At 37.9% G+C, this 25,300-nt stretch overlaps 5 protein-coding genes across 5 annotated transcripts; 4 read left to right on the top strand and 1 right to left on the bottom strand.

The window, feature by feature from the left end:
• The first annotated feature begins 654 nt into the window (after positions 1–654).
• On the top strand, positions 655–3,629 carry MPK7 (MAP kinase 7). The gene is made up of 3 exons (XM_021978356.2): positions 655–1,154; positions 1,881–2,312; positions 2,641–3,629. Exons 2-3 carry the CDS (start codon positions 1,890–1,892, stop codon positions 3,322–3,324), a joined length of 1,107 nt encoding a protein of 368 aa, XP_021834048.1. The 5' UTR covers positions 655–1,154; positions 1,881–1,889; the 3' UTR covers positions 3,325–3,629.
• Positions 3,630–5,963: 2,334 nt separating this feature from the next.
• Positions 5,964–7,167, top strand: LOC110773371 (bZIP transcription factor 44). The gene has a single exon (XM_021977887.2). The coding sequence runs from the start codon at positions 6,533–6,535 to the stop codon at positions 7,001–7,003; it is 471 nt and encodes a 156-aa protein (XP_021833579.2). The 5' UTR covers positions 5,964–6,532; the 3' UTR covers positions 7,004–7,167.
• A 1,478-nt stretch (positions 7,168–8,645) lies between these two features.
• LOC110774156 (uncharacterized) lies at positions 8,646–13,312 on the bottom strand. Its single transcript, XM_021978700.2, has 16 exons — positions 12,994–13,312; positions 12,451–12,650; positions 12,086–12,168; positions 11,873–11,968; positions 11,667–11,790; positions 10,933–10,994; positions 10,767–10,835; positions 10,603–10,673; positions 10,423–10,519; positions 10,173–10,247; positions 9,942–10,040; positions 9,606–9,749; positions 9,492–9,521; positions 9,343–9,405; positions 9,156–9,233; positions 8,646–9,051 (listed from the first exon to the last, which is right to left on the bottom strand). The coding sequence occupies exons 1-16, from the start codon at positions 13,110–13,112 to the stop codon at positions 8,968–8,970; spliced, it is 1,494 nt and encodes a 497-aa protein (XP_021834392.2). The 5' UTR covers positions 13,113–13,312; the 3' UTR covers positions 8,646–8,967.
• Positions 13,313–16,472: 3,160 nt separating this feature from the next.
• LOC110773553 (uncharacterized) lies at positions 16,473–20,586 on the top strand. The gene is made up of 3 exons (XM_021978080.2): positions 16,473–17,367; positions 17,404–17,528; positions 19,899–20,586. The coding sequence occupies exons 1-3, from the start codon at positions 16,566–16,568 to the stop codon at positions 20,370–20,372; spliced, it is 1,401 nt and encodes a 466-aa protein (XP_021833772.2). The 5' UTR covers positions 16,473–16,565; the 3' UTR covers positions 20,373–20,586.
• A 1,017-nt stretch (positions 20,587–21,603) lies between these two features.
• Positions 21,604–25,240, top strand: LOC110773536 (uncharacterized). Its single transcript, XM_088244687.1, has 3 exons — positions 21,604–23,103; positions 24,077–24,551; positions 24,753–25,240. The coding sequence occupies exons 1-3, from the start codon at positions 21,710–21,712 to the stop codon at positions 25,050–25,052; spliced, it is 2,169 nt and encodes a 722-aa protein (XP_088100813.1). The 5' UTR covers positions 21,604–21,709; the 3' UTR covers positions 25,053–25,240.
• Positions 25,241–25,300: the final 60 nt, after the last annotated feature.

The raw sequence follows: 25,300 nt of genomic DNA on the forward strand, positions 1-25,300 counted from the left end.
TTCATGTTCAGTTTAATTAGCTACATCTTCCAATATTGTCTTAAAACCCATTAAATATTTTTGGAACAACAACCATCAAAGTTTTCTTATATAATTGAACTTATTCTAAAATATATTTATGTAGAAAAACAATGGATACTTAAGATTTTAGGTTATTAATCTATTATCTCATAGTTTTATTCTCTTGGCACATCCTTGTTTGCATTTTTCTTCTCCTCTAACCCATCCTAGTCCAAGTCTGGTGGTGGTATGGCTTTTCCATTTATCTTGGCTAATAATGTTGCCCCTCCTTGAGAGAATTCCTGGCTACGCCACTGCCCGTGATAATGGTACTTCTCTTTTCTTCAAGTTCGAAATCCCCGTATACCATTAATGTATAATCCACAAAAATTAAGCTATAATTACTATTAATATTTCCAAAATGAATATTTTAGATCTCTTAACTATAATTACCATATTAAATTTTGGTGATAATATTTTAATATTAGAAAATTATTGTGCCGTTGAAGGCATAAATTTCCAAATAAGTAAGTGTTGAAAAAAGGTATATAAATGAGTGAGAGAGACTTGCCCTGTTCCTTGTGATAAGTGATTGACTGATAAATAGTCAGCCAACCAAACCAAGCCGAGCTGACAAGGAGCCGCCGTCGGCGGGCGGCGTTGACGCTGAGCGTGAGCGTGTTTGTTTCTTTAATTTCCATGATTTGGTTGTGTTGATTGCGCATGAAAGAAGCAAGAAAACGAAGACCGAAAGAGAGATGGATGTTAAGAAGAGCTGTCGTTTCTGAGCAGTTTTTGTACCGAAATTTGCCGTGTGGTTGTGTCATGGGTTAGGCTCATTTTCATTTCTCTGCCCCATTCCCCCAAACCCAAAACCCAAAACTAACCTTTCGTTTATCTCTATATAATATATATCTCTCTCTCTCTCTCTCTAGTCTCTGTGCGTGCCATGGGGCATGTCGCTAAGATCTCTCACTGATCACGACGAGATAACGAATCATAACTCGTGATGATCTGATCACTACGAGCTTTTGAGCCATTTATATCCATATATATTTATAGATAAAGGAGGGATCTGCACAACTACATGCCTCTTACTTGTCTCCACGACCTCAGAATCTCTCTCTGATTAATGTTGCTCGCCAATTATTGAGGTTAGGCCTTTTCTCTCTTCTGGGTTTTTGTTCTCCTTCTTCAATTTTGTGTAAAGTCGTAGAATTGAGCTGCGAATTCATGAATTGGGTATTGGGAAGTGAATTTGGGAGCTTCGTGTTGGGAAAAACCTTGCTTTCTTAGCTTAGCTTTGTTCAATTTTGAGTTTGAAGGCATGAAACAGATAGAGTGTAAAAGCTGGAGAGTTTTTGGTGTGAATGGGATTTGAGAATTGCTGGGTCGACAAGGAAAAGAAAAAAAATAAGGTTTAGGAGTGGACAGAGTGGGGTTTTAAGAAGAAAAAGAGAAAAGCCTAAAGGGAAGTGAAATTTTTTTTAGAAATATAAAAAAGTAGGGAAAAGGCAACAAGAATAACTCAAACAGGGAAGAGGGTGACTGGAAAAGATCCAAGCCCAGAAGTGGTAAGGGCAAGTAAGGATTGATTCCATTCTAAAGCCTCCCTCTTCTTCACACACGCAAATACACCAAGACATATTGTCTTCTAGTTTTGTATTATTTTCATCCAGTGCATGTCGTGCACTTCAACTTTTGTCACTTGTTTATGTTCCTTGTCTAAATTGTTGTTCCAACCAGCTTCACCAGTAAGTTAATATGGTAATTCATGTTGTTCTTATTATATTTCATTGCCTGAAGGTTACTTAGAAGCATTTGTGGTTTTAGTTATACTGGGTATTGATTCATTTAGACCATTTTATGGTGATTTACAGAAAAAAAAAATGGCAACTTTAGTTGAGCCTCCAGATGGAATTAGGCAACGGGGGAAGCATTATTACTCAATGTGGCAAACATTGTTTGAGGTTGACACCAAGTACGTTCCGATCAAACCCATAGGGCGAGGAGCATATGGCATAGTGTGCTCGTCCATCAATAGGGTAACAAATGAGAAAGTTGCAATCAAGAAGATCAATAATGTGTTTGAGAACCGAATCGATGCATTGAGGACTTTGAGGGAGTTGAAGCTTCTTAGGCATATCCGGCACGAGAATGTGATTGCTTTGAAGGATGTTATGATGCCTATCCACAGGACAAGTTTCAAGGATGTGTATTTTGTTTATGAGCTCATGGATACAGATCTTCATCAAATTATAAAGTCCTCTCAACCACTTTCCAGTGACCATTGCAAATACTTTCTATTTCAGGTATTAGCTTTCTCCCAACTAGTGTTATTTTACTTCATTAATTCTTTGAAGTAGGCATTCTAATTGGTTGATGCTAATTTTGCGCCAACTTAATTCGTACAAACAAATGATTTTGGGAATAGGAGTGGGAACTTAATGAATAGAACGCATGTTACCAATGAGAAATTGCAGCTTCTTGCATTTTCTTATGTAGAAATTAACCTCTTGGGGTTCTGTGCATTTCAAAGCTTGAAAAAATGTGATTAGAGACCAAGCTCCAGTTAATTTTTTAGATCTATTTCTTCTAGTAGTTTTTCTGCTTGTGACTAATTTTGACTTTGCGTTGTAGTTGCTTCGAGGGCTCAAGTATCTTCACTCAGCAAACATCCTTCACCGGGACTTGAAGCCTGGAAACCTGCTCATCAATGCTAACTGTGACTTAAAAATATGTGATTTTGGGTTGGCCCGAACCAGTGGAGGTACTGGCCAATTCATGACAGAGTATGTTGTCACTCGCTGGTATCGTGCACCAGAGCTGCTATTGTGCTGTGACAATTATGGAACATCCATTGACGTCTGGTCCGTAGGATGCATCTTTGCTGAGATTCTTGGTCGGAAACCAATCTTCCCTGGAACTGAATGCCTCAACCAACTAAAACTAATTATCAATGTTCTTGGTAGCCAGCATGAACCTGATCTTGCATTCATTGACAATCCGAAAGCCAGGAAGTACATCAAATCGCTGCCCTATTCTAGGGGAACACATTTTTCCCGTCTATACCCCCAAGCTGATCCGTTAGCTATAGACTTGTTGCAAAGGATGCTTGTGTTTGATCCAACTAAGAGAATCTCTGTCACAGAAGCACTCCAACACCCTTACATGTCAGGGTTATATGATCCAAGATGCAATCCTCCTGCCCAGGTTCCGATCAACCTCGACATAGATGAGAATTTAGTGGAACCAATGATTAGGGAGATGATGTGGCATGAGATGCTTCACTACCATCCAGAAGCTGCTTTTGTGAATGCCTAGGTAATTTTCAAAAGGCTTTCCAGTTTCCTCAACAATGCTTCTTCGTGCAATTGGTCTATAATAGAAAACCATGCAATAGAGAAATGTGTTGTTAGTCATAATGATCTTAACAAGATTTTTTATTATCTTGTTTTGTAGCTTGAGGTCTCTGAATGGGACACACTGTCTTGTAACTCTGTATATAATTGTGCTTTGTTATTTGAAGTGTACGACTGTGGTTCTGTATTATCGATAATGCATGTAAGACATTTCCTAAGAAAAACCAAGGGCATTGAATAAAGATGCGTCTATTTTTATTATTGTTATTTTCTTCTTTTTTATCCTTTCTTGATTTTCTCTACTCAATCTTAATAGGTAGATGCATGGGTCACTTACTCAAGCATATTGTATATGTTGAAAAGTATGCTGGTCTGTCGAGAGCAGGTACCACAGTGGTGGCCTCCCCCTTCCCCCTGCTTGACAACCCAGGTTCGAAACCCCAAGGGGTTTCTTTCCTCCCAATGTAACCACAAAAAAAAAAAAAAAAGTATGCTGGTCTGGTTTACCTGAAAGGAAGTTATACAAAATTTTCCAAGTACTTTCACTTTATGATTTGGGCCATATTCTTAATAGTTCAATGCCCATCAGAAGTAAGAAGGCCTATCCTAGGGCCAGCCCAAATGGTTCAAGAGTCATTCACGGTGAAGGCTTTATATATGGCCTTTAAGTGAGCTTCTATCTCTTAACCATTAAATCAGACTAACCAATTTAATTTAACGGCTAACTAATTTGATCCAACGAAAAAAGAAATTATTATCAAAGCTGCTACATGGAATGCTGCTTTTTAGGAAAGCACCCACTCTATATCCTACTCTAAAAAGCATGTCACTTCCAAAAGTACTATAAAGAAAACAGAGCACACAATTTGGGACCTAAGACCCGATATGCGCCAAACTTTTCTTAACCCCCAAAACCCACTACCAGCCCACCACTGCCCACTACTCTCGGCTGGTTTCCTCTAGCCTTCCCTCTCCTCTTTTCGAATAACTGGGTCCAAGCCTCCAAGGCAACTTGCAAGACCATGTGCTTCTTTAAGGCACAGAAAAAAGTTGCTTCAGATTTCATTGGTTGTCATTTATCTTCTTGTGTTCACTGTTCAATATGAAGAGTATATTTGAAAAAGAACCAGCTGTGGCTGGCATTTTTAAATGAAAGATTGCCTAAATCTAAGCACATCATATATAAAAAGGGAAATATTTTTACTCATCACTTTAATCCAAGGGGTACTCTCATCATTCTTCTTATCACCTGACACATGTACATTGATATAACCATAGTTAACTTTTTGTTATGTATTTATGGAACTATGATTATGTCCATGAACACATGTCAAGTGTTGAAAATGATGGTGATGGTACACCTTGTGTTAAAGTGGTGAGCAAAAATGAATCAAAAAATGATCCAATAAATCAGTTCATAAAACAAATTGGTTGCTTAAATTTATAAAATCTAGAAAATGCATACAATTCAAACCAACGTTTTTGACCAATCCCACTCCCTTTTTTGTCTAATTGAAAATTGCAAGTTGTTGCTAAATTGTGATTGGAGTTGCAAGATTTCTCATGTTTACAGGGAGCACAACAAAGCTGCTGACCACCTTGCTAATTTGGGGTATGAATTACCTTTAGGGCTTCATAATTTTGAGTCAGTTTTGGATTCCATTTTGATCATTTTGTTGGACGATGTGTTAGGAAGGGCCCTTCGGAGGGCTGTGATCTGTTAGCTTTTTCTTCTTGTTCCGTCTTGGCCTCGGCCTCCTTGTAATCACAAAAAAAAAATGAAGTAGAAACACATGAGAAATTATTTTGAATCTCAAAGCAGCAAAGGTTCAATTTGCTTTTTTTCTGCTCGTGTCTTTTCAAAACACATAGCTGCAACTGCTTGCCAATGGGCACTGGTGTAGACTAGGAGAAATACTTGTGTAACGGGATACCATTATTTTGCTATTTCCGATCAATCACGCTATGTCACGCATGATAACTTTTTCATTTGGCATAGCGTGATTGATCGGAGATAACAAAATAGTGTTATCCTCATTTCATAAAAAAAATTCTGGTAGACTACAGGGCGGGCCTGACCTTCAAGCTGTAACCTTTCATTATTGATCAATGTTTAGGGACCAGCTTTCAAAATTCTGACCACAAACATGTGCCCTTTACTGCAGCAGTTTATGCTTCTGGGATCTTTTTTCACCCTTTAAAAGAAAATGCCACATAATAAAACTTTTACTGTCATAACAATAGTTTCTCAAGATGAGATGAAATAGTGCTCCTTTTGAGCAGTTTCACTTACAAATTTACCTCAAAAAGTACATCTCCGTTATTTTTCATGCTCAGTCAAAATCAGAGGGAAGACTGACACATTGGTTTTGAAGTATACATACCATATCAGTCAGGCTGCAACTTGGGGCTGTATTGCTATTCTCAGCCCAATCACACTATGTTCAGTGGAAAAATTATCAAACGTGGCATAGTGTGATTAGTCGAATATAACAAAATAGTGTTATTCCCGTTGCACACGGGTGTTTCTCTTTACCTTTTCCTTATAATTTTATATTGAGACAAATGAGACATGTTCTTAAATATTCTTAATAGTTTATGTCTATATGGTGGGCGTTTCTGGTCTATATATTCAACCCTCCACCACTCTTCAAAACCTCCTCTTCCTTATCTTTTCTTCCTGCTCTAAAATTTGGTCTAATCTCTATCTCTGTCCCTCTGCTTCTCTCTGTTTTCCTCTCATAGCTATCTCCCTGGTTCTGAAAACCTGTGTCTGCTTTAAAGTTCATAACATTGGGCACTTCTTTTTCTCTTTTAATGCTCAACATGCATAGATATAGATACAGTTCTTCATGTTTGAGCTAGATTGATGTCTCCTGTACTTAGTGAAATCCTGCTCTCTGGGTTTATGGTAAATTCCACTCTCAGGCGTAGAACCCACCTAGTTCAATCCTTCTCTGTCTGCTTCCTCTACTGGTTCTATGTGTTTTCATGAACACCATCTCTTCATAAAATAGCTCTGCATCACAACTTATAAGTAATTATATTGCTTATTTGAGGTTTTTTCATTTTGTTTTCAAAATTAGCATCTGGGTTGTTTAAATAATCATTCTAGTTTTATTGGGTAAAAGAAAAGACTGCTTTTTTATTTTCTTAAGCATATTTTCCACATGGGTTCTTCTAGTGGGGTTTCTTCAGGGTCAAGCATGCTTCAGAACTCAGGCTCTGATGAAGATCCTCATCAGGTCATGGACCAAAGAAAGCGCAAAAGAATGCTATCCAATCGGGAATCGGCACGTAGATCTAGGATGCGCAAACAGGAGCATCTGACCGATCTGACGGCTCAAATTGGTCTTCTCAAGAAGGAGAACCACCAAATCCTTACAAGCATGAATGTGACCAACCAACTCTACATGAACCTTGAGGCAGAGAACTCTGTCCTCAGAGCTCAGATGGATGAGCTCAGCAACAGACTGCAGTCTCTCAACGATATCATAGACTGCATAAACTCAAGCAAATGGCTTTTTGAGGCTGAAGAAGAAGACACTCAGATTATTGGTGGTGATGGATTTGTTAATCCATGGAGCACTCTCTGTTTGAACCAACCAATTATGGCTTCTGCTGACATGTTTATGTGTTAATAATCTTAATTTGTTCAAATCATGGGTTAAGTGAGTTTCTCTGGTGGTGTTTTTGAGAAATTAGTGAGTTTAAGATGTAAGTAAGAAGCCCATAGGCATTGTGTAAGCAATCAATCTTTCTGGTTGTCAATTACTTGATTTAATAAAATACTATTTTGTTTGAATATGAATAGTGTCTCTTTCTTCCCCAGCTGCATTATGTACATTTCCAGTCTAATGGGTTCTCTGTTGGCCTATTGTTTATTTCTTTTGTTTTGTTTGTATGGTTTTCATGGTTGGATTGGATCATATGGTTAGACAAATTTAGTGGACTCTGAAAGTTTGATATTTTTATTTAAACTTTGCTTGGGTGCTTTGCTGGTGGGATGATGCTTTCTTCTAAGCAATGTTGAGAAGCATAATGAACATTACTTAATTATAAGATCAGAGTCATCAGACCATTATTAATAGGAACCTCTTCTAATTTTTATATGCAGGACAAAATATTAATAACTCATCAATTGTCCCACGCGTTATGATTTTTCTTTCACACACAATAACAAAGTGTTAATGGGGTTCAAACTTAATCATTAGTCTGCAAATCAATGCACTTTTCCACTAGGTGATTTGCACTTTTCCACTAGGCTAGACCCGATTGGCAAAACTGATGTTATTTGAAGACAAATCTTGTGACGTTTTGGAGTTTATCGAGCAGGAATATTATGCCCTTTCATTTTTTTTTGTTTTATCAGGAAAAGAGAAGAAGAAAAAGAGGCTCATGAATTGAAGTCAGAAAAGAGGTGCTCAATTAGTTCTGTTGGCAAGCCAACCGAGTGCCCATTGTGTCACTGAGTGATAAGATCACATTGATCAATAATTTTTTTTAAGCAATGAAGAATATAAATTAAGGCTTTGGGCCCCACTTACTAGTATATACTATGAACATAGACTACAATACCTTTACATAACAAAAATGCACGTTTTTCTAAAATCTAGTTCTTAATGGGGAAAATGATTTTAATGCAAAAGATTAAAAATATATAGGTAAGGCGTAGACCTAATAGAGGTGATTAATTAAGTGTTAAACCATGCTATTGTGTATGTGATGTGTTGTTGGGCATGGCACTTGCTCACCCACTAATTCAATTGAAAAAGAAAGGCAAGCATATGATAAGTTTCAATGTCCATGGAAGGTGATGAAAGCATGTGGCCAACCAATTATGACAGAATTGCTCACATGGGCAAGAAATTTAACTATAATTTGTGAAAGCTAGAGTGCATGTTTTTTCTTTTATTGTTAGAAAATAAAGAAGGTAGGTTTGATCATAGAAATAAGAAGCCATCTTTCCTTGGAAAAAGAATTGCAATTATTGGCTTGACATGCCTTGTTTTTTCAGTCTTTCTTCTTTTTAATATAACCTTAGAAACTTAACTTGCCTTCAAGGACATTTGCCACAGAGAAGTTTGAACAACATGACATATTTTAGGTTAATATATTTCCTTTCTTAGTTGAGACAACAATTACCGTACCTAGTACGGCAATTTGCCATTTCACTTTGCAAAATGCTTCAAGAGCATCTCTAATTACATTGTAATTCCTACTACAATACTAGTGGGAAGATTGGACTAGTTTGCATTGAAAAGAATTTATGATATCGAAATGTTAGCCGGACCAGAGCTTAAGATTATGACTTTCATGTTGAACAAGAGAATAACTGTTCTTTTCCACTCAGTCATCAAGCATATCACATCCCTTAACACAACATTAAATTTAATACAGGAAACAAAACTACCCCTGCTTACACACGAGTATACTTCCAAGGCTGTGAAGGGTATCCAAGTCATAAAGATTTCAAAACTGCAAGACCTCTACAGGTGGGCACTTGTTTGTTCCCTAGAAAATGGAAAAGCTCGTAGGTTTAAAGAGGCAAAAAGAAAAAAGAAACGAAAAAACAATTCCTCAATCATCTTCTAATTTAACCAGGTCAAGACCCAGGTGGGGTTCTGCTCTTCTTGATGTAACTCCCAAATCTTTGGGCAACTGCAGCATCGTATGATGTATCCCATACCTGAAAATTCAGCCACATTGAATTAGCAATCATCATCCACCATAGAAATGCCTTTCAAATATCCAAAAATCCACCCATAAACAAGATACAGAAAGATGGCTCACTTCCAGAGTCCCTTTTGAGCCTCCTATGGCAAGCAAAAACGGGTTATCTTCTGAGAACGAAACAGAAAACACAGCTCCCTGACAACATTCAGAAGAGAGTCCGACAATCAATCTCTCATTGAAAATAAACAAATAAGAAAAAGAAGAATAACTCATTACGTTAGCATATAAATCATATGTCACTTACTGCTTTAGGGTTCCTGGATGAAATGCATGAGGGTTGGTTGTTTGACACATCCCAAAGCTTTACCTGCAACAAATAGTAGTGGAACAATATTAGGATATCCAAATCTGGTTGGTATACAGACTCAGCAGGTAATGGGAAGAACATAATACCATTTTGTCCGTGGATCCAGTTGCAAGAAGCTGAAAAGAAAAGCACAAAGGTGAGATTACACATAAATCAACAGCATAAAAAGTACCCAAAAGTGAAGAGAAAGAGGACTGTACATTAGGTGCTGAGGGGTTATAGGAGATTGCGCAAACAGCTTTGTCATGTGCATGAAGAGTAAAACTAGGTTTAGACTCAGAAGTAGAAGAAGATGTGGCAGCCCGAATATCAAAACCTTTGACTGTGCCGTCTTCAAGGCTCACCTGGATGGATTTACAAAATGAATGATGATCAATAAATGATAATTCTTATCTAGCCAGAGAGTAACTGTATCCACATTAAAAGTACATATAATACACACACACAGGTGTTGATACAAGGAATCAACCAAAAAAAAGCAAAGAACTTCGTAATTGAGTATGAAAAATGACTGTCTTAAGAGCCAAAGCACACACCACAAATGAATGCTCAGTGTGTGGATCCCATGCTAAGCTTTCTACATCAGCTGTGACTGTCCATTTATAGCCAGAATGTGATGACGCCCTCCCATCTTTCTGGAATGCATAACAATTATAAATTCACCAGTCAATGAAATTTTCAAATAAGAAAGTTCCTTGACAATGTCTAAAGTTTGTCAGAAAACAAATATATGAAAAGAATGCAACACTCAAGTAAAAATAATATACCAAGACTACTGAATGATCAAAAGATCCACTAAGAAGAACTTGATGGGCAAAATAATTCCATGCAACTGCCTGAACCTGTAAAAATTAGTATGAAGAAGTTAAAATTGAGGTTAAATTGCTAAAATTGCAAGGAAAAGTCAGCTGAAATCCTTAAAATAGAGAGCTCAAGATTGCATTTGTTCTATAGCACACCATCCAAAATATGATTTTGGGATAAAAGATATAAATGCAATGCTGTCTAAATTCTTGCCTTGTCTGTATGATGCTCCATGGTAATAGTACATTTTCCGGTAGCCACATCCCAAATCTTAACTTGTTTGTCAGCACTTGCACTAGCAAGTACATTTCTGTTTATAGGAAAAGACAATATCGAATATAAACCTTCCACTGAAGCAACAAGTAGTACAAAACTATAAAAGAGTTAACAAACCTGTAGAACTTATTCCAAGCAAGCCCAAGAACTGAATCTCTGTGGCTGCCTTCTTTGTATTTGATTGATGCCTAACACAAAGCAAGTTGCAGAATTGGTAAAAGGAAGTGACAAAGAATTGTATGATTATCAAACCCAGGCATTGAAGGAATTGAGCATCAAACCTTCTTTCCTTTCTTTTTCTTCATCTCAGCAATACCGCCCAATACCACACATGGTTGTACTTCATCAATCTGAAAAACAGAAAAAATGTTTAGAAAAAGCAATAATATCTCCATCAATTTCCTACTTAAACCTATCTAATGAGAGTAGAACGCATAAACTACATACAATGTCAAGATCCCAAATCTCAATGGAAGGTTCATCCATTAAACCAACAGCTATGAAATTCCCTGCCAGCATTGAAAAAAAAGAATTAAATACAAAGGTAAAGCAATGCAGAAACTGAAAACTTATCTACGTTTTAATAAACTTGTAAAAGAACCAGCTGTGGCTGGCATCTTTAATTGAAAGATTGCCTAAATCTAAGCACATGATATCTAAAAAGAGGAATATCCCATATATACATGTATTTAAGCAAGCAATATGTTTATGGAAATGGAGTAGACCCCAAATATTGATAAAAATCAGAAATGATCCAATAAACCATACAAGGTTCATAAAACAAATTGGTTACTTAAATTTATGAAGTCTAGAGAATGCATATGATTCAAGTTTAAACACATGAAAAATTACTTTGAATCTCAAATTACTATGAAGTCTAGTGAGAAATTACAATGCATAAGATAATCTCATTTAAATTCGCCAAAATGAGAGCTCATGGGTAACAGAAATCTAAATTTTAACAAAATTGTAATTGATATCTAGGAAAACAACCAATGAAGATGAACAATATTCAGATTCACCAAATAGAGGCTAATGATTAACAGAAACTTAAAAGAAGAAAAAGAAAATATTACATTTTTCTTAAGAGAAGAATAAATTACAATTAAAAAATATAACTCACATATATGAGTAAACTCAAGCAACTTCAACCAAAATGCATAATATCACATGATTCGCACCTTTGTCTCCACCTTTGAGAGGACAATCAAGCCATGCTGTGCAAAGGGGGAACGATGAAATGATGACATCATGGTGCACATAAACATTTGATTCACCATCTTCTGATTCGACATACAGCCAAATCTGCTCATACGTAATTCAATTATTATCAGTGGCAAACCGACAAAGAGAAATGAAACAATAGTTTCAGCTATCTATTACATGCCTCAAGCTGGCTGACATCATCCTCATTGCGGGCGCATACTATGACTGAATCAGTCGGGTTAATGGTCATGTCATCACTGTCTTCAGACTCCTCGTCCTTTGATAAAATTAAAAATTGAATATGAAAAACCGAATCGCTCTTCTAGCCTCACAAAACAAGAGAACAACAAAAACTGGAACAAAAACAGTGGCATAATTAAGTTGTAAAACTTACATCATCCTTATCCTTGAGATATGGATCCATATCATTACTAGGGTAGTAAAGGTCTCCAAGCCCACTACTAAACAGGTCAATGCCTGAGGTTAGACATAAGAAGAAGCACTGTTAGCTATATATCTTAATTGACACTCATGAGAGGAAACATATAGACTATAGTACTAATAAAGCCATTTAAAACTCAAGCAAATTACTACTCTGTAACTTCAACAATGCTTCAAGTTCAACCTTGTCTAATAGCTTAAACTTTGGTCATGTCAACAATGCTTCAAGTTCAACACCTCCAGCTTAAGCAACATTGTGAATAATCCCCCTTATACTCCAAAAATGAATTCAAGAAAATAAAGATAAAATAGAAATACCATCCTCCTCATCATCATAATGTTCCATGTCAAGTTCCCTCAATCCATCGGTTATATCATCAAATTTGGTCCCTGACTCTGTAACTTTTGAAGCTTTGCCGAGTGCTTTTGCTACCTCTAATGCTTGGGAGATTTGATCACCCTTCTTTGGGGTTTCAACATCCATTTCTCCATCATCGTCCTCACTTTCACCATCTCCACTGCACAAAACAACACCCACCACAACCATACAAGTCAGCAAGTCGAAAATCAACACCAAAATGCATGAACCCTCTTTGCCAAACAGCAAACACATGACAAATATACTCCATGAAAAATTCAATCTTTTCCTTTTGCTTCAAGAAAGAAACTACCAACCCCATAAAGAACAAGACCAACAATTTGTTGCAAAAGAAGTGATCGTCTTTAACAAAAAATAAAATCAAAGAGTTCAGAGCTTAGCCTCAGAACAATAACAGCTATCAGAACAGACAATGGTCATTCAGCATCAATCTTTACGATCACAAAAATTAGACAAATAAAAAACGAGCTGAAGAACTTCACCTTCTCTCCAAAGCACCGGTTTTTATTAACTCATCGATTTCCTCTTTGGTGGGCGGGTCGGCGACTGAGGGAACTGGCTTTGAAACTCCCCTGGGCACCCAAGAAATTGCTGATATCATTTCCTCTTCTTCGTTTTAAAACTTGGTTGAGCTTAAATTGCTGTGTTTGACAAAGGTGAAGGTTTCAGGAGCTATGAAATTTGGCGGTGGAGCAACGAGGACTGTATTTCTGTTGCCGCTCCTCGATGGTGAAAAATAGGGTTTTAATAAAATTTCGGACCTGTTTGGTTATAGGGATATTCCTAAACCCAATCAGATTAGAGTTTTGCTAACGTTTTCTTCATTTGTTTTTAGTTTGGGTTTTGTTTTGTTTTTCAACTACTTATTTAAACTTCTTTATTTTCTGTTTGCCAAAGTTTACACACTTAATAGAGGTTTGAACCCTACACCACTTGGAAACACACCAAGACTTGGATAAATCTAACACCTAGACTTGGGCCAATCTAACTCACACCATTGATAACGTGTCTTTTTTTCGTATGAATACTTTTTTCACATGTCAATTTGCCCAAATCGTCAAATATAACACATTTTTTGATAGAATACTTTATTTTTATTTTTTTAGCTTGTTAATTTATTGTCTTTTTAGGATTTGTATGTCTTACTAATAATTTTATAAAAACTACGTGTATTAAACATTAGAAATATGTACATATATGTACAATACGACTATTGTACGTTTGCTTTTTAAAAAAAGTGAGACGTGTATAGAATACGAATATTTTATTTAAAAATCTGTATATATATATAAGACTAGCCAATCGTCTATACTATTTATTAAGACAATTTAAAAAACCAGTGAAGCCGCCTAGCTATACTATTTTTATAAAAAAAAATTAGAAACAAAATGGAGTATAGCCATCCGGCTACACTATTTACTTAAAAAACATAGCAGCCCCAGTGTAAAATAGTACGGCCGTGCGGCTATACTTGTTTAAAGAAATTTTAAAAAAATTGTAACCGAAAAAAAAAAAAGGAAATTTAAAAAACTGGGTATAGCCGTGCGGCTATACTAATTTATCCAGCGATTAGGCGCCACGTGTCAAAACAAGTCTATTTTTAAAAAACAATTAAAAACACGAAGTATAGCCGTGCGGCTATACACTTTTATAAATAAAAATTAAAAAAATAAAAATAGGACCCTCTAGCGATATGTGCCACGTGTCAAAAATAAGTGTCGCCGCCCGGCTCTAATATTTAAATACATTATATTTAAAAAGGTATAGCCGAATGGCTATACTATTTAATTTATTATTTTTTTTAAAAGGACCCTCCTAGTTGCATTAGTTTGTACTTTCTATAGTTATTAATTTGCTAGTTTCAACATATCTTAAGTAGATATTAACCGGCCACTATATAATTTTTTAATATAATTTTTTATAACATATGTTATTCTTATTCAATAATATGTGTATAAAACATTAGAAATACATACGTACAAGTACAATACGACTATTGTATGTTTGCTTTTTTAAAAACGTTAGATGTGTATAGAACACAAATGTATTATTGAAAAATACGTACGTACATATATATATATATATATATATATATATATATAAAAGACTATAGCTATATATATATATATATATATATATATATATATATATATATATATATATAAAAGACTATAGCTGATCGTCTATAGCATTTATTAAAGATAATTTATAAATAAATTAAAAAACCGGTAAGGCCGAACGGCTATACTATTTTTTAAAAAAAATTTGAAAAAAATCGAGTATAGCCGCACGGCTAGACTATTTACTAAAGAGAAAAACAAAGTATCTGCTGCACAACATCTAGGTGCCCGCATGTAAAATAGTATAGCCGTGCGGCGGTACTATTTTTAAAAATAAAAAAAGCCCCCAGCATTATGCGCCACGTGTCACAAGTCTATTTTTAAAAAAATTAAAAACACGGGGTATAGCCGTACGGCTGTACTATTTATTATTTTTTTTAAGAAGACCCTCTATCGATTAGTTGCCATGTCAAAAATAAGTATAGCCGCGCGGCTATAAGATTTAATAAATAAAATAAAATAAAAAGGACCCTTCTAGTTGCATTAGTTTGTACCTTATAAATAGTAATTTGCTAGTTTCAACATATCCAAAATAGATATTAATCTTCCACTATATGATATTTTAATATAATTTTTATAACATATGTTATTCATATTCAATAATATGTGAGAATTATTTGTATAATACATGAATTTTTCGTGTCTTACTGAAAATTTTGTAAAAAATACATGTATAAAACATTAGAAATACATACATACATATACAATACGACTATTGTATGTTTGCATTTAAAAAACGCAAGACGTGTATAGAACACGAATGTATTATTAAGAAATACGTACATATATATATATATATATATGTATATATATGTAAAAGACTATAGCCGATCGTCTATACTATTTATTAAAGACAATTTATGAATAATAAAAAACCAGTAAAGCCGACCGGCTATACTATTTTTTAATTAAATAATTAATTAACTAATCAGTTTTAATTTAAATCATAGAGCCCAAAACAAAACAAAAAACAAAAAACAAAAAATGCTAAAACTTCTGAGTACTTGGAGTCACTGGCGGACTCAGAAATTTTTTAGCGGATGTGCAATATTGACTAAGTATGAAAAATGGTTTTTCGGAATAATTATTTTCTCAAGATAATTTTTGGTGGCTTTTATTCCTTACACATCAAATAAGAAACTTGATTTTATGGGATTTTAGTATGAAGTATATATTGACTTAATGAGCCATCATTTTTAGCCTAAATCGTATTTTGAACTAAAACCGATTTTTCATATTTTGATTTGGTGGGAATTTGATTTTCTAGTATTTTTATTTGAATCCAAATAGGGGGTACTTCCTTATTTACATTGTAAACTTATGATGAAAAGTCAATGATTAAAATAAAACATGCTTTTGGATGCCAATTATCATTGAAACCATCATTTAGCCTGCAGTGCATGAATAGTATAGTCCCATGTCGGCAGATGGTTTCAAAGCCAAAGTTGTCAATGATGAGATGATGAAGGAGCATCAGGTGAGAGATTAGCCATTTATAAGAAAATTGATCCCTCATAATCTCAACACTTACAAAAACTTTTGAATTCTCAATCTCAAGGAGGAGTAGTAACAAAAGCTTATAAATATCTCTTACACAGTTATATTCCAATTGCACGGAGGTGGGTAAGTGTCAGCAGCTTTAACTTACTTTAAATCCTATCTCTTATCCATGCACCATGCACCATGCACCATGCACCAACATACACTTGTCGTCTCGTAACATTGCCACGTGTTTCAGTAGTTAACGTGGCACTAAGATGTCCAGGTATGTGTAAGAATTTAACCTACATGCACATCATGCATGCCTTTACGTAATTGCCTTTATAAACCAACCCCAATTCTCACTTTCAATTCCATCCAATCCAAGACAACTTACTTTCTATTCAAAAAATCAATCTACAATCTCAATTTGTTTCTTTGTGTGATCTTTGAAAATGTCGCATTACCAGAACCAATATGGTGCAACGGCCCAATCTACAGATGAGTATGGGAACCCAGTCACCTCCTACACCGGATCAGAGCCCCAATCTACAGATGAGTATGGGAACCCAGTCACCTCCTACACCGGATCAGAGCCCCACCGCGAAAGGGGGATGATGGACAAGATCAAGGACAAGCTCCCAGGTACTCATGACCCCTACTCATCTCATTCTCAGACAACCTACCCCACTCTACCTTACGGTGAAACCGGCTACACTGGATTGGAGCAGCACCATGGGATGATGGACAAGATTCCAGGTACTGACCCCTACTCATCTCATTCTCATACTGCCGGCACCACTGCACCTTACGGTGGAACCGGCTACACTAGATCGGAGCAGCACCACGGGATGATGGACAAGATTTCCGACCCCTACTCATCTCATTCTCATACAACCGGCACCACTGCTCCTTACGGTGGAACCGGCTACACTGGATCGGAGCAGCACCCTGGGATGCACAAGATTACCGACCCCTACTCATCTCATTCTAATACAACCGGCACCACTGCACCTTACGGTGGAACCGGCTACACTGGAACAGAGTACAGCCACCAGAAGGGCACGATGGACAAGATCAAGGACAAGCTGTCTGGGACTGGGGGACATAGGGCGGATGATCCTTACTCATCTCATTCTCATACAACCACCACCACCACACCTTACGGTGGCACCACCACGTCACCTTACGGTGACACAACCACCACACCTTACGGTGGCACCACCACGTCACCTTACGGTGACACCACCACCACACCTTACGGTGGCACCACACCTTACGGTGGCACCACACCTTACGGTGGCACCACCACGACACCTTACGGTGACACCACCACCACACCTTACGGTGGCACCACCACCCCTGGAAAGAGGGGCATCATGGACAAGATCAAAGACAAGCTTCCTGGTGGACATTATTAAATCACTTCATATATAGGGTTATGTAAGAGATTGATTCGCTAGGTGTCGTTTTGTGTTCAATGTTTTAGTATGACGTGTACAATAAGGTGTTCTTGGTGTAGTTCTTATGTTTGTGAACACCGAGCTCTGCGCCATGTCCTCTGTATTTTGTGATACATACTTTGTATGTCCTTTATATCTATATATTTGCTCTTCTTAACAATAGTTCGTGTGTAAGCAAGTTTTAATTCTTTGGAGAGGGATTTTTTATACCATCAATATTATTCTAATCTACAAGGAATTCAAACTTGATGGCAAAAAGTAAGGTTCACCTCTGTTATTATTCATGGTATTCATGATTAGGTGGTGGATAAAGAATTTTATGGCTATACGTTGTAGCATCTTCAACAATAAAATATCTTTTTCAGAAAAATAAAAAGAAGGTGTCGGTTCATGTCACAATCATTGACTTAACCCATCGTATGCTTTGAAACTCAAAATTCTTTTTAGTAAAAGCATTTAAAAGTTGCATGACAAATCATCATCGTCTGCATATTAATTATTCATATTTTCCGCATACAAACTCATCTCATCAACCAGAAAGTTATGATCATTATTATTTCCACACTGAATATAGGTAGCATTTTATTTTGGATTCAAATCAACAGGCCCCCAAAAGTATTACAAACACTGCAGTGTAAAAAACTAAATAATACTTGCTGCCTCCTTCAAATCAAACCATTTCGATTCATATCTGAGAGAGACCTTTATCTCTGTAAAATTTCTGCACGAACTTCATTGCTACTATTAGACTTTTTATCTAGCAAAAAACAATTTCAAATGCATATTAACAATTCATAAGCAAGTAAAAAAACAATTTCGAATGTGTATTATTATATTTTCGTAACACCTTAATCAGCTAAATAGAACTCAACAGAGGTATCCTACTTGTGGTCACAATGCAAGTAATCATTTAACTATTGAAAGCATCACCACTATAGGTTGCAATTGTAAACAAAATATGAGACATAAACTGGAAAAAGGATACTGAAACAACCATAACCCAGGATACCATACCTATTTATCACTGAACAAATTCAAACAAATTTAGGCCATTTTTCTACATTCCATAACCAATTCAAACAGTTATATCTGTTACCTTAACAACAATAAGTAAACCACCTAAATTTTTACAAACTCATTCAAAAATCAAAGTTTATTCGAATAATCAAGAAGATCAAATGGTTTTCTGTTTTCTCATATCCATTACAACCCTCTCAGAAGTCAGATATGCATGATACTCGAAATCAACAAACCCAAAAGTAATCAGGTGTAATCTCAACCTCTTGCTCAGAAATCTTCAAACTAAATTAGAAACCTATCTCAGAATCCCAAATCGAAAACAGCAACCCAGATGGAGAAAAAAGAGAGAACAAAAAAAAACCATAGCCATCGATACTCATACCTGATTGCTATAGGAATCTCGCAAGCTGAGCTCACAACGGCGGGCCTGCTCTTCAGCTCGCGATGGTGGAAGGGTGGGCTCTTCCCCTTCTGTCGTTCTTTTCTGTGCGTGTGTCTTAGCTTTTCTTGGGCGATTGTATTTGCGGGTCATAAAAAAGAAAACAGGTTAAAACATCTAAAACAACCACAGCCGCAAGATCTCATTAAAAGAGATCCAACGAGCGCCCCATCCCTCAAATAATTCCTCAACTGAACTGAAGGGGAACACACTTCTTATGAAAAGCCAATTATTAAAATAAAACATCAATTACCATTGAAACCATAACTTAGCCTGCACTGCATGAATAGTATAGTCCCATGTCGGCAGACGATTTCAAAGCCAAAGTTGTCAATGATGAGATGATGAAGGAGCATCAAGTGAGAGATTAGCCATTATGACTAAGCAAGCATTTATAAGAAAATTGATCACTTAATCACTGTCCCACAACATGCTCCCTCATAATCTCATCACTTATAAAAACTTTGAATTCTAAATCTCAAGGAGGAATAATAACAAAAGCTTATAAATATCTCTTACACATAGTTATATTCCAAGTGCACGGAGGTGGGTAAGTGTCAACAGCTTTAACTTACTTTAAATCTTATCTTATATTCCAACTCCATGGACCATGCACGATGCACCAACATACAGTTGTCGTGTCATAACATTGCCACGTGTTTCAGTAGTTAACGTGGCACTAAGATATGAAATCAGTATCCCAGGTATGTGTAAGAATTTAACCTACATGCACATCATGCATGCCTTTACGTAATTGCCTATATAAACCAACCCCAATTCTCACTTTCAATTCCATCCAATCCAAGAAGACAACTTACTTTCTACTCAAAAAATCAATCTATTTGTTTCTTTGTGTTATTGTGTGATCTTTGAAAATGGCGCATTACCAGAATCAACATGGTGCAACGGCCCAATCTACAGATAAGTATGGGAACCCAGTCACCAGCTACACCGGATCAGAGCCCCACCGCGAAAGGGGGATGATGGACAAGATCAAGGAGAAGCTCCCAGGTACTCATGACCCCTACTCATCTAATTCTCATACAACCGGCACCACTGCACCTTACGGTGGAACCGGCCACACTGGATCGGAGCAGCACCATGGGATGATGGACAAGATTACTGACCCCTACTCATCTCATACTCATACAACCGGCACCACCGGAACAGGGCACCGCCAGCAGAAGGGCACGATGGACAAGATCAAGGAGAAGCTGCCTGGGACTGGGGGACATACAACCGCCACCACCACACCTTACGGTGGCACCACCACACACACCCGTCAAAAGAAGGGCATCATGGACAAGATCAAAGCGAAGCTTCCTGGTGGACATCATTAAATCACTTCATATATATAATAATAAATAGGGTTATGTAAGAGATTGATACGCTATGTGTCGTTTTGTGTTCAATGTTTTAGTGTGACGTGTATAATAAGCGGTGCTTGGTGTAGTTCTTATGTTTGTGAACACCGAGCTCTGCGCCATGTCCTTTGTATTTTGTGATACATACTTTGTAAGTCCTTTATATCTATATATTTGCTCTTCTTAACAACAGTTCGTGTTTAAGCAAGTTTTAATTCTTTGGAGAGGGATTTTTTATACCAGCAATAGTCTAAATATTTTAAATTATTCTAATCTATAAGGAATTCAAACTTGATGGCAAAAAGTAAGGTTCACCTCTGTTATTATTCATGATTAGGTGGTAGATAAAGAATTTTATGGCTAGACGTCGGTTGTAGAATCTTCAACAATAAAATATCTTTTTCAGAAGAAAAAAAAAGCGTCCGTTCATGTCACAATCTTAACCCACGTATGCTTTGAAACTCAAATTCTTTTTAGTAAAAAGCATTTAAATCTAGAGTCATTTTATAATAAGGGCGGCCCCTAAATATTGAATTAATTTAGTTTAATGACTAATTAATTTGATCTAATTGTTAAGAGATAAGGCTGCAGATTGGTCCGTTTCATGTCGGCCGTTTGTAGACCAAACTGCTGAAATTGGGCCGGTTCAATTCAATAACCCTGTAGATCTAGAACCAATGGATAACATCCACGTGGAACCTCATACACGGAACGATGAAATCCCTCTTATGAATCTTAGCCATCCAATGAGTCGGCCTGTGTGACAAAGATCAAGATAATGACGACTTTTACAAGGGTCAAAAAGCTAGTGGAGTGGGAACGGGTACAGAGGTAGTTGTTCCTCCTGTCGTCATCAATTCCATACGGACGCGGTGAATTGTCATCAGCTTTTAACTTCAAGACAACGAGAACCACTTATATAATCTTATCTTAATCTTTATCTTTAATTATGCCCGACCTAAAAGGAAAACAGACAGAAACAAAATATCTTCCTATGTGCCGACACTGGCACACACGTGTCCTGTCTCAACATCGCCACGTGTCTAAATGTGAATATCAGGCAGGTACGAAATTTACTTTGCTAATTATGTACGTGGGTACGTGTAAAGATTAATGAAATTATTATTCGTGGCATGGCATGCGCGTTATGCATGCATAGCCTTTGGGTGTAGATTCGTTGCCTATATAAACCAACCTCAGTTCTGATTTCAAATATATCACTTCATCCCAAACAAAGTCAGTTTCTTTCATTTCGTTTTAATCAGGAGTTGTAGTTGTTTTTTCTTGTGTTTTTTTCCTTCGTACTTTGAAAAATGGCGCATTTTGGTTCAACACCCGAGCCTACTAATACTGACGAGTTCGGGAACCCGGTTCATCACTCCACCACCGGAACCGGCAGGAAAGACGAGTTCGGGAACCCGGTTCAGCACGGTGTGGCGGATACCGGGTACGGAACTGGTGCAGGGTACGCCACTCATACAAAACCTAGTGTTGTTGAGCATCACGGCGTCCCTGCTGCGTTTAATTCCAAGGATGACCAGTACTCTCGTGACAGCCAGACAACCACTGGAGGTTACGGCGGGGACGGGTACACAGGAGGGGAGAAGAAGGGTATATTAGGCCAAGTCAAGGACAAGCTGCCAGGTGGCAACAAGGATGACCAGTACTCTCATGACACCCAAACCACCACTGGAGCTTACGGTGGGGCCGGCTACACAGGAGATGATACCCGGGAGAAGAAGGGTATAATAGGCCAAGTCAAGGACAAGCTGCCAGGTGGGCAAAAGGATGACCAGTACTGTCGTGACAGCCACCCAACCACTGGAGCTTACGGTGGGCCTGGGTGCACAGGAGGAGAGAACCAGGAGAAGAAGGGTGTAATAGGCCAAGTCAAGGACAAGCTGCCAGGTGGGCAAAAGGATGACCAGTTCTGTCGTGACACCCACCCAACCACTGGAGCTTACGGTGGGGCTGGGTACACAGGAGGAGAGCACCAGGAGAAAAAGGGTGTAATAGGCCAAGTCAAGGACAAACTGCCAGGTGGGCAAAAGGATGAGCAGTATTCTCATGACACCCACCCAAGCACTGGAGCTTTCGGTGGGGGTGGGTACACAGGAGGAGAGCACCAGGAGAAGAAAGGTATAATAGGCCAAGTCAAGGACAAGCTGCCAGGTGGGCAAAAGGATGATCAGTACTCTCATGACACCCGCAAAACTACTGGAGCTTATGGTGGGGCTGGGTACACAGGAGATGATACCCGGGAGAAGAAGGGTGTAATAGGCCAAGTGAAGGACAAGCTGCCAGGTGGGCAAAAGGATGACCAGTACTGTCATGACACCCACCCAAGCACTGGAGCTTTCGGTGGGGGTGGGTACACAGGAGATGATACCCGGGAGAAGAAGGGTGTAGCTGACAAAGTGAGGGAGAAGCTGCCAGGTGGGCAAAACGTGCACCCAACCACCGGACCTTACGGTGGGGCCGGGGCCACAGGAGGAGAGACCCGGGAGAGGAGGGGTGTAGCGGACAAAGTGAAGGAGAAGCTGCCATGTGGACCTAAGGATGACCAGTACTCTCATGACACCCACCCAACGAATCCAACCAGTGCAGGTCACGGTGGGGTCGGGCACACAGGAGGAGAGCCCCAGCTCCATGAGAAGAAGGGGTTGATGGAGAAAATCAAAGACAAGCTTCCTGGTCACAACAACTAGTAGATGGAATGGATAATATTTTGAATTTCGTATCAGATAATTATCTGCTGTGTATAATAAATCGGTGCTTGTTGTTGGTCTGTGACCACCGAGCATTGTACAATGTCGTATTTTGTAATATGTAATATTTGGATGTCGTTTGTGTTTAAGTATAAATGTGCTCGTCTGAGTACAGTGTTTTGCTTTTGTAACTATTTAATGTCTGCTGTTTTCAAGTATAAATTTCGCTCACTATGACCTCAATGCACATATATTATTTATTTATTTATTTATTTTTGTGATCAACTAGATTAGTCTAAATGAAATCTTAATGAGCAGCAAAACCTTGCTTTAAGCTGTTGAGCAGCAATATCAACTCATAGCTATCTCCTTTATCAACTCTTTGCTCTATAATCTGGGTTTAAGCTGGTATTTGTTTTTGAAAGTACAACTTTACCACCCCCCAAAATAAAAAAAAGTAATTCGATTTATATTTAAGTGATATTTTTATGCATTTTATAAAGTTGTTAATTCCTTTTTAAATTACAATAGTTCATATAAATGTTTTTAACTTACCGGGGATAACAAATTCACATAAAAAAAAGTAGTTGGTGTTGGCGTTGACTGGTTGCTTAGTTCATAAAGGGAAACATTTTAGTAGTTGGCTTAGGGAGGGAGAAACCCCCTCTGGAATAAAAAGCAATGTCTGGATAAATTGAAGACTAATCCAACGACCTTTACAGCGCCACTTGTCAAAATGTGACAATGCAACAAGTTCCAATAATTTTCAACAGAGACAGAGACAGAGACACAGAGGTAGCTATCGTCAAACTGGTTCATGTGCATTACGCGGTCAAGTGTCACGAGCTTTTAACTCCAAAGACAAAGAATACTATCAACACATGATATACACATCTTATCTTGTCTATGATGCAGAAACAAAATCCAATTGTCCTCTCCCATCGCCGCCAGGTGTCCCAGTGGCTAACGTGGCTGCAGTGCATGGAGTCATTATTCGCGTACGTGTAAGAATATGCATGCCTTGGCAATCCAATTGCCTATATATAACCCCATTCCTCATTTCAAATACATCAAATCCCAAACAAATCTTCATTTCAAATTACTCAAAAGTTCAGAAGCTGTTTGCGTTTGCAGTTTGAAAATGGCGAGCTATGACAAGCAGTACGGGACAACACCGACCGACGAGTACGGGAACCCGATCCGCCGCACCGACGAGTACGGGAACCCGGTGGGGCCCCGAGTGGACGAGTACGGGAACCCACTTGGTCATCACACTGCTACGACTGGAACCACCACGGGCGCTGGAGGGTACGCCCCTCATGACTTCGCCGCTACCACGGCAGCTGGCCAAGGCCAAGGAGTGCATGGTCACGACTATGACAGGAAAGAGCACCACGGCGTCACTGGCGCCGTGCTTCACCGCTCCGGTAGCTCAAGCTCTAGCTCTGTAAGTCCTCTTTTTTTATTTTCCTCTCTAATATATCAAATTATGGGAATTTAATATGCTCGATTGCGCAATATATTTTGTATCACATCCATCTTGAACAGAAGTGAGACTCGTCTCACATTTGTTAGAGATAGAGATGCGTGCACATAAATAATTTTATTATATGTTATGATAAAGTTGATAATTGATTGTGATTTGTAGTCTGAGGATGATGGGCTAGGAGGGAGGAGGAAGAAGAAGGGGTTGAAGGAGAAGATAAAGGAGAGGCTGCCAGGTGGAACCAAAACCGATACCACATACGGTGGAACTGGGACCACCGGGCAGCACCACCATGAGAAGCTGCCTGGGACTGGGGGGCATAGGGCAGATGACCCCTACAAATCTCAGACTCATACAACTGCCACCACCACACCTTATGGTGGAACCGCCTACACCGAAGAGCACCACGAGAAGAAGGGGATCATGGACAAGATCAAGGAGAAACTTCCCGGACAACACTAGATATCATTTATAAGTGCTCATATATAAATATGTATAAAGAGTGGTTAATTAGTAATATTATGCCCTGTATAATAAGCTAGCGGTGAGCTCAGTTCTTTTATGCTCAATACGCAACGTCGTTTGTGTTTCGTAATGTACTTTGTATGTCGTTTGTTTCAATAAATATAGACTTGCTTTTCTGTGAGCAACATATTTGACCCAATGAAAAAAAAAATAGACTTGTTAGCAACCAAGAAAATTAAGGTCAA

Source organism: Prunus avium, chromosome 7 (genome assembly GCF_965620075.1).
Source record: "Prunus avium chromosome 7, drPruAviu1.hap1.1, whole genome shotgun sequence".
Lineage (NCBI taxonomy): Eukaryota > Viridiplantae > Streptophyta > Magnoliopsida > Rosales > Rosaceae > Prunus > Prunus avium.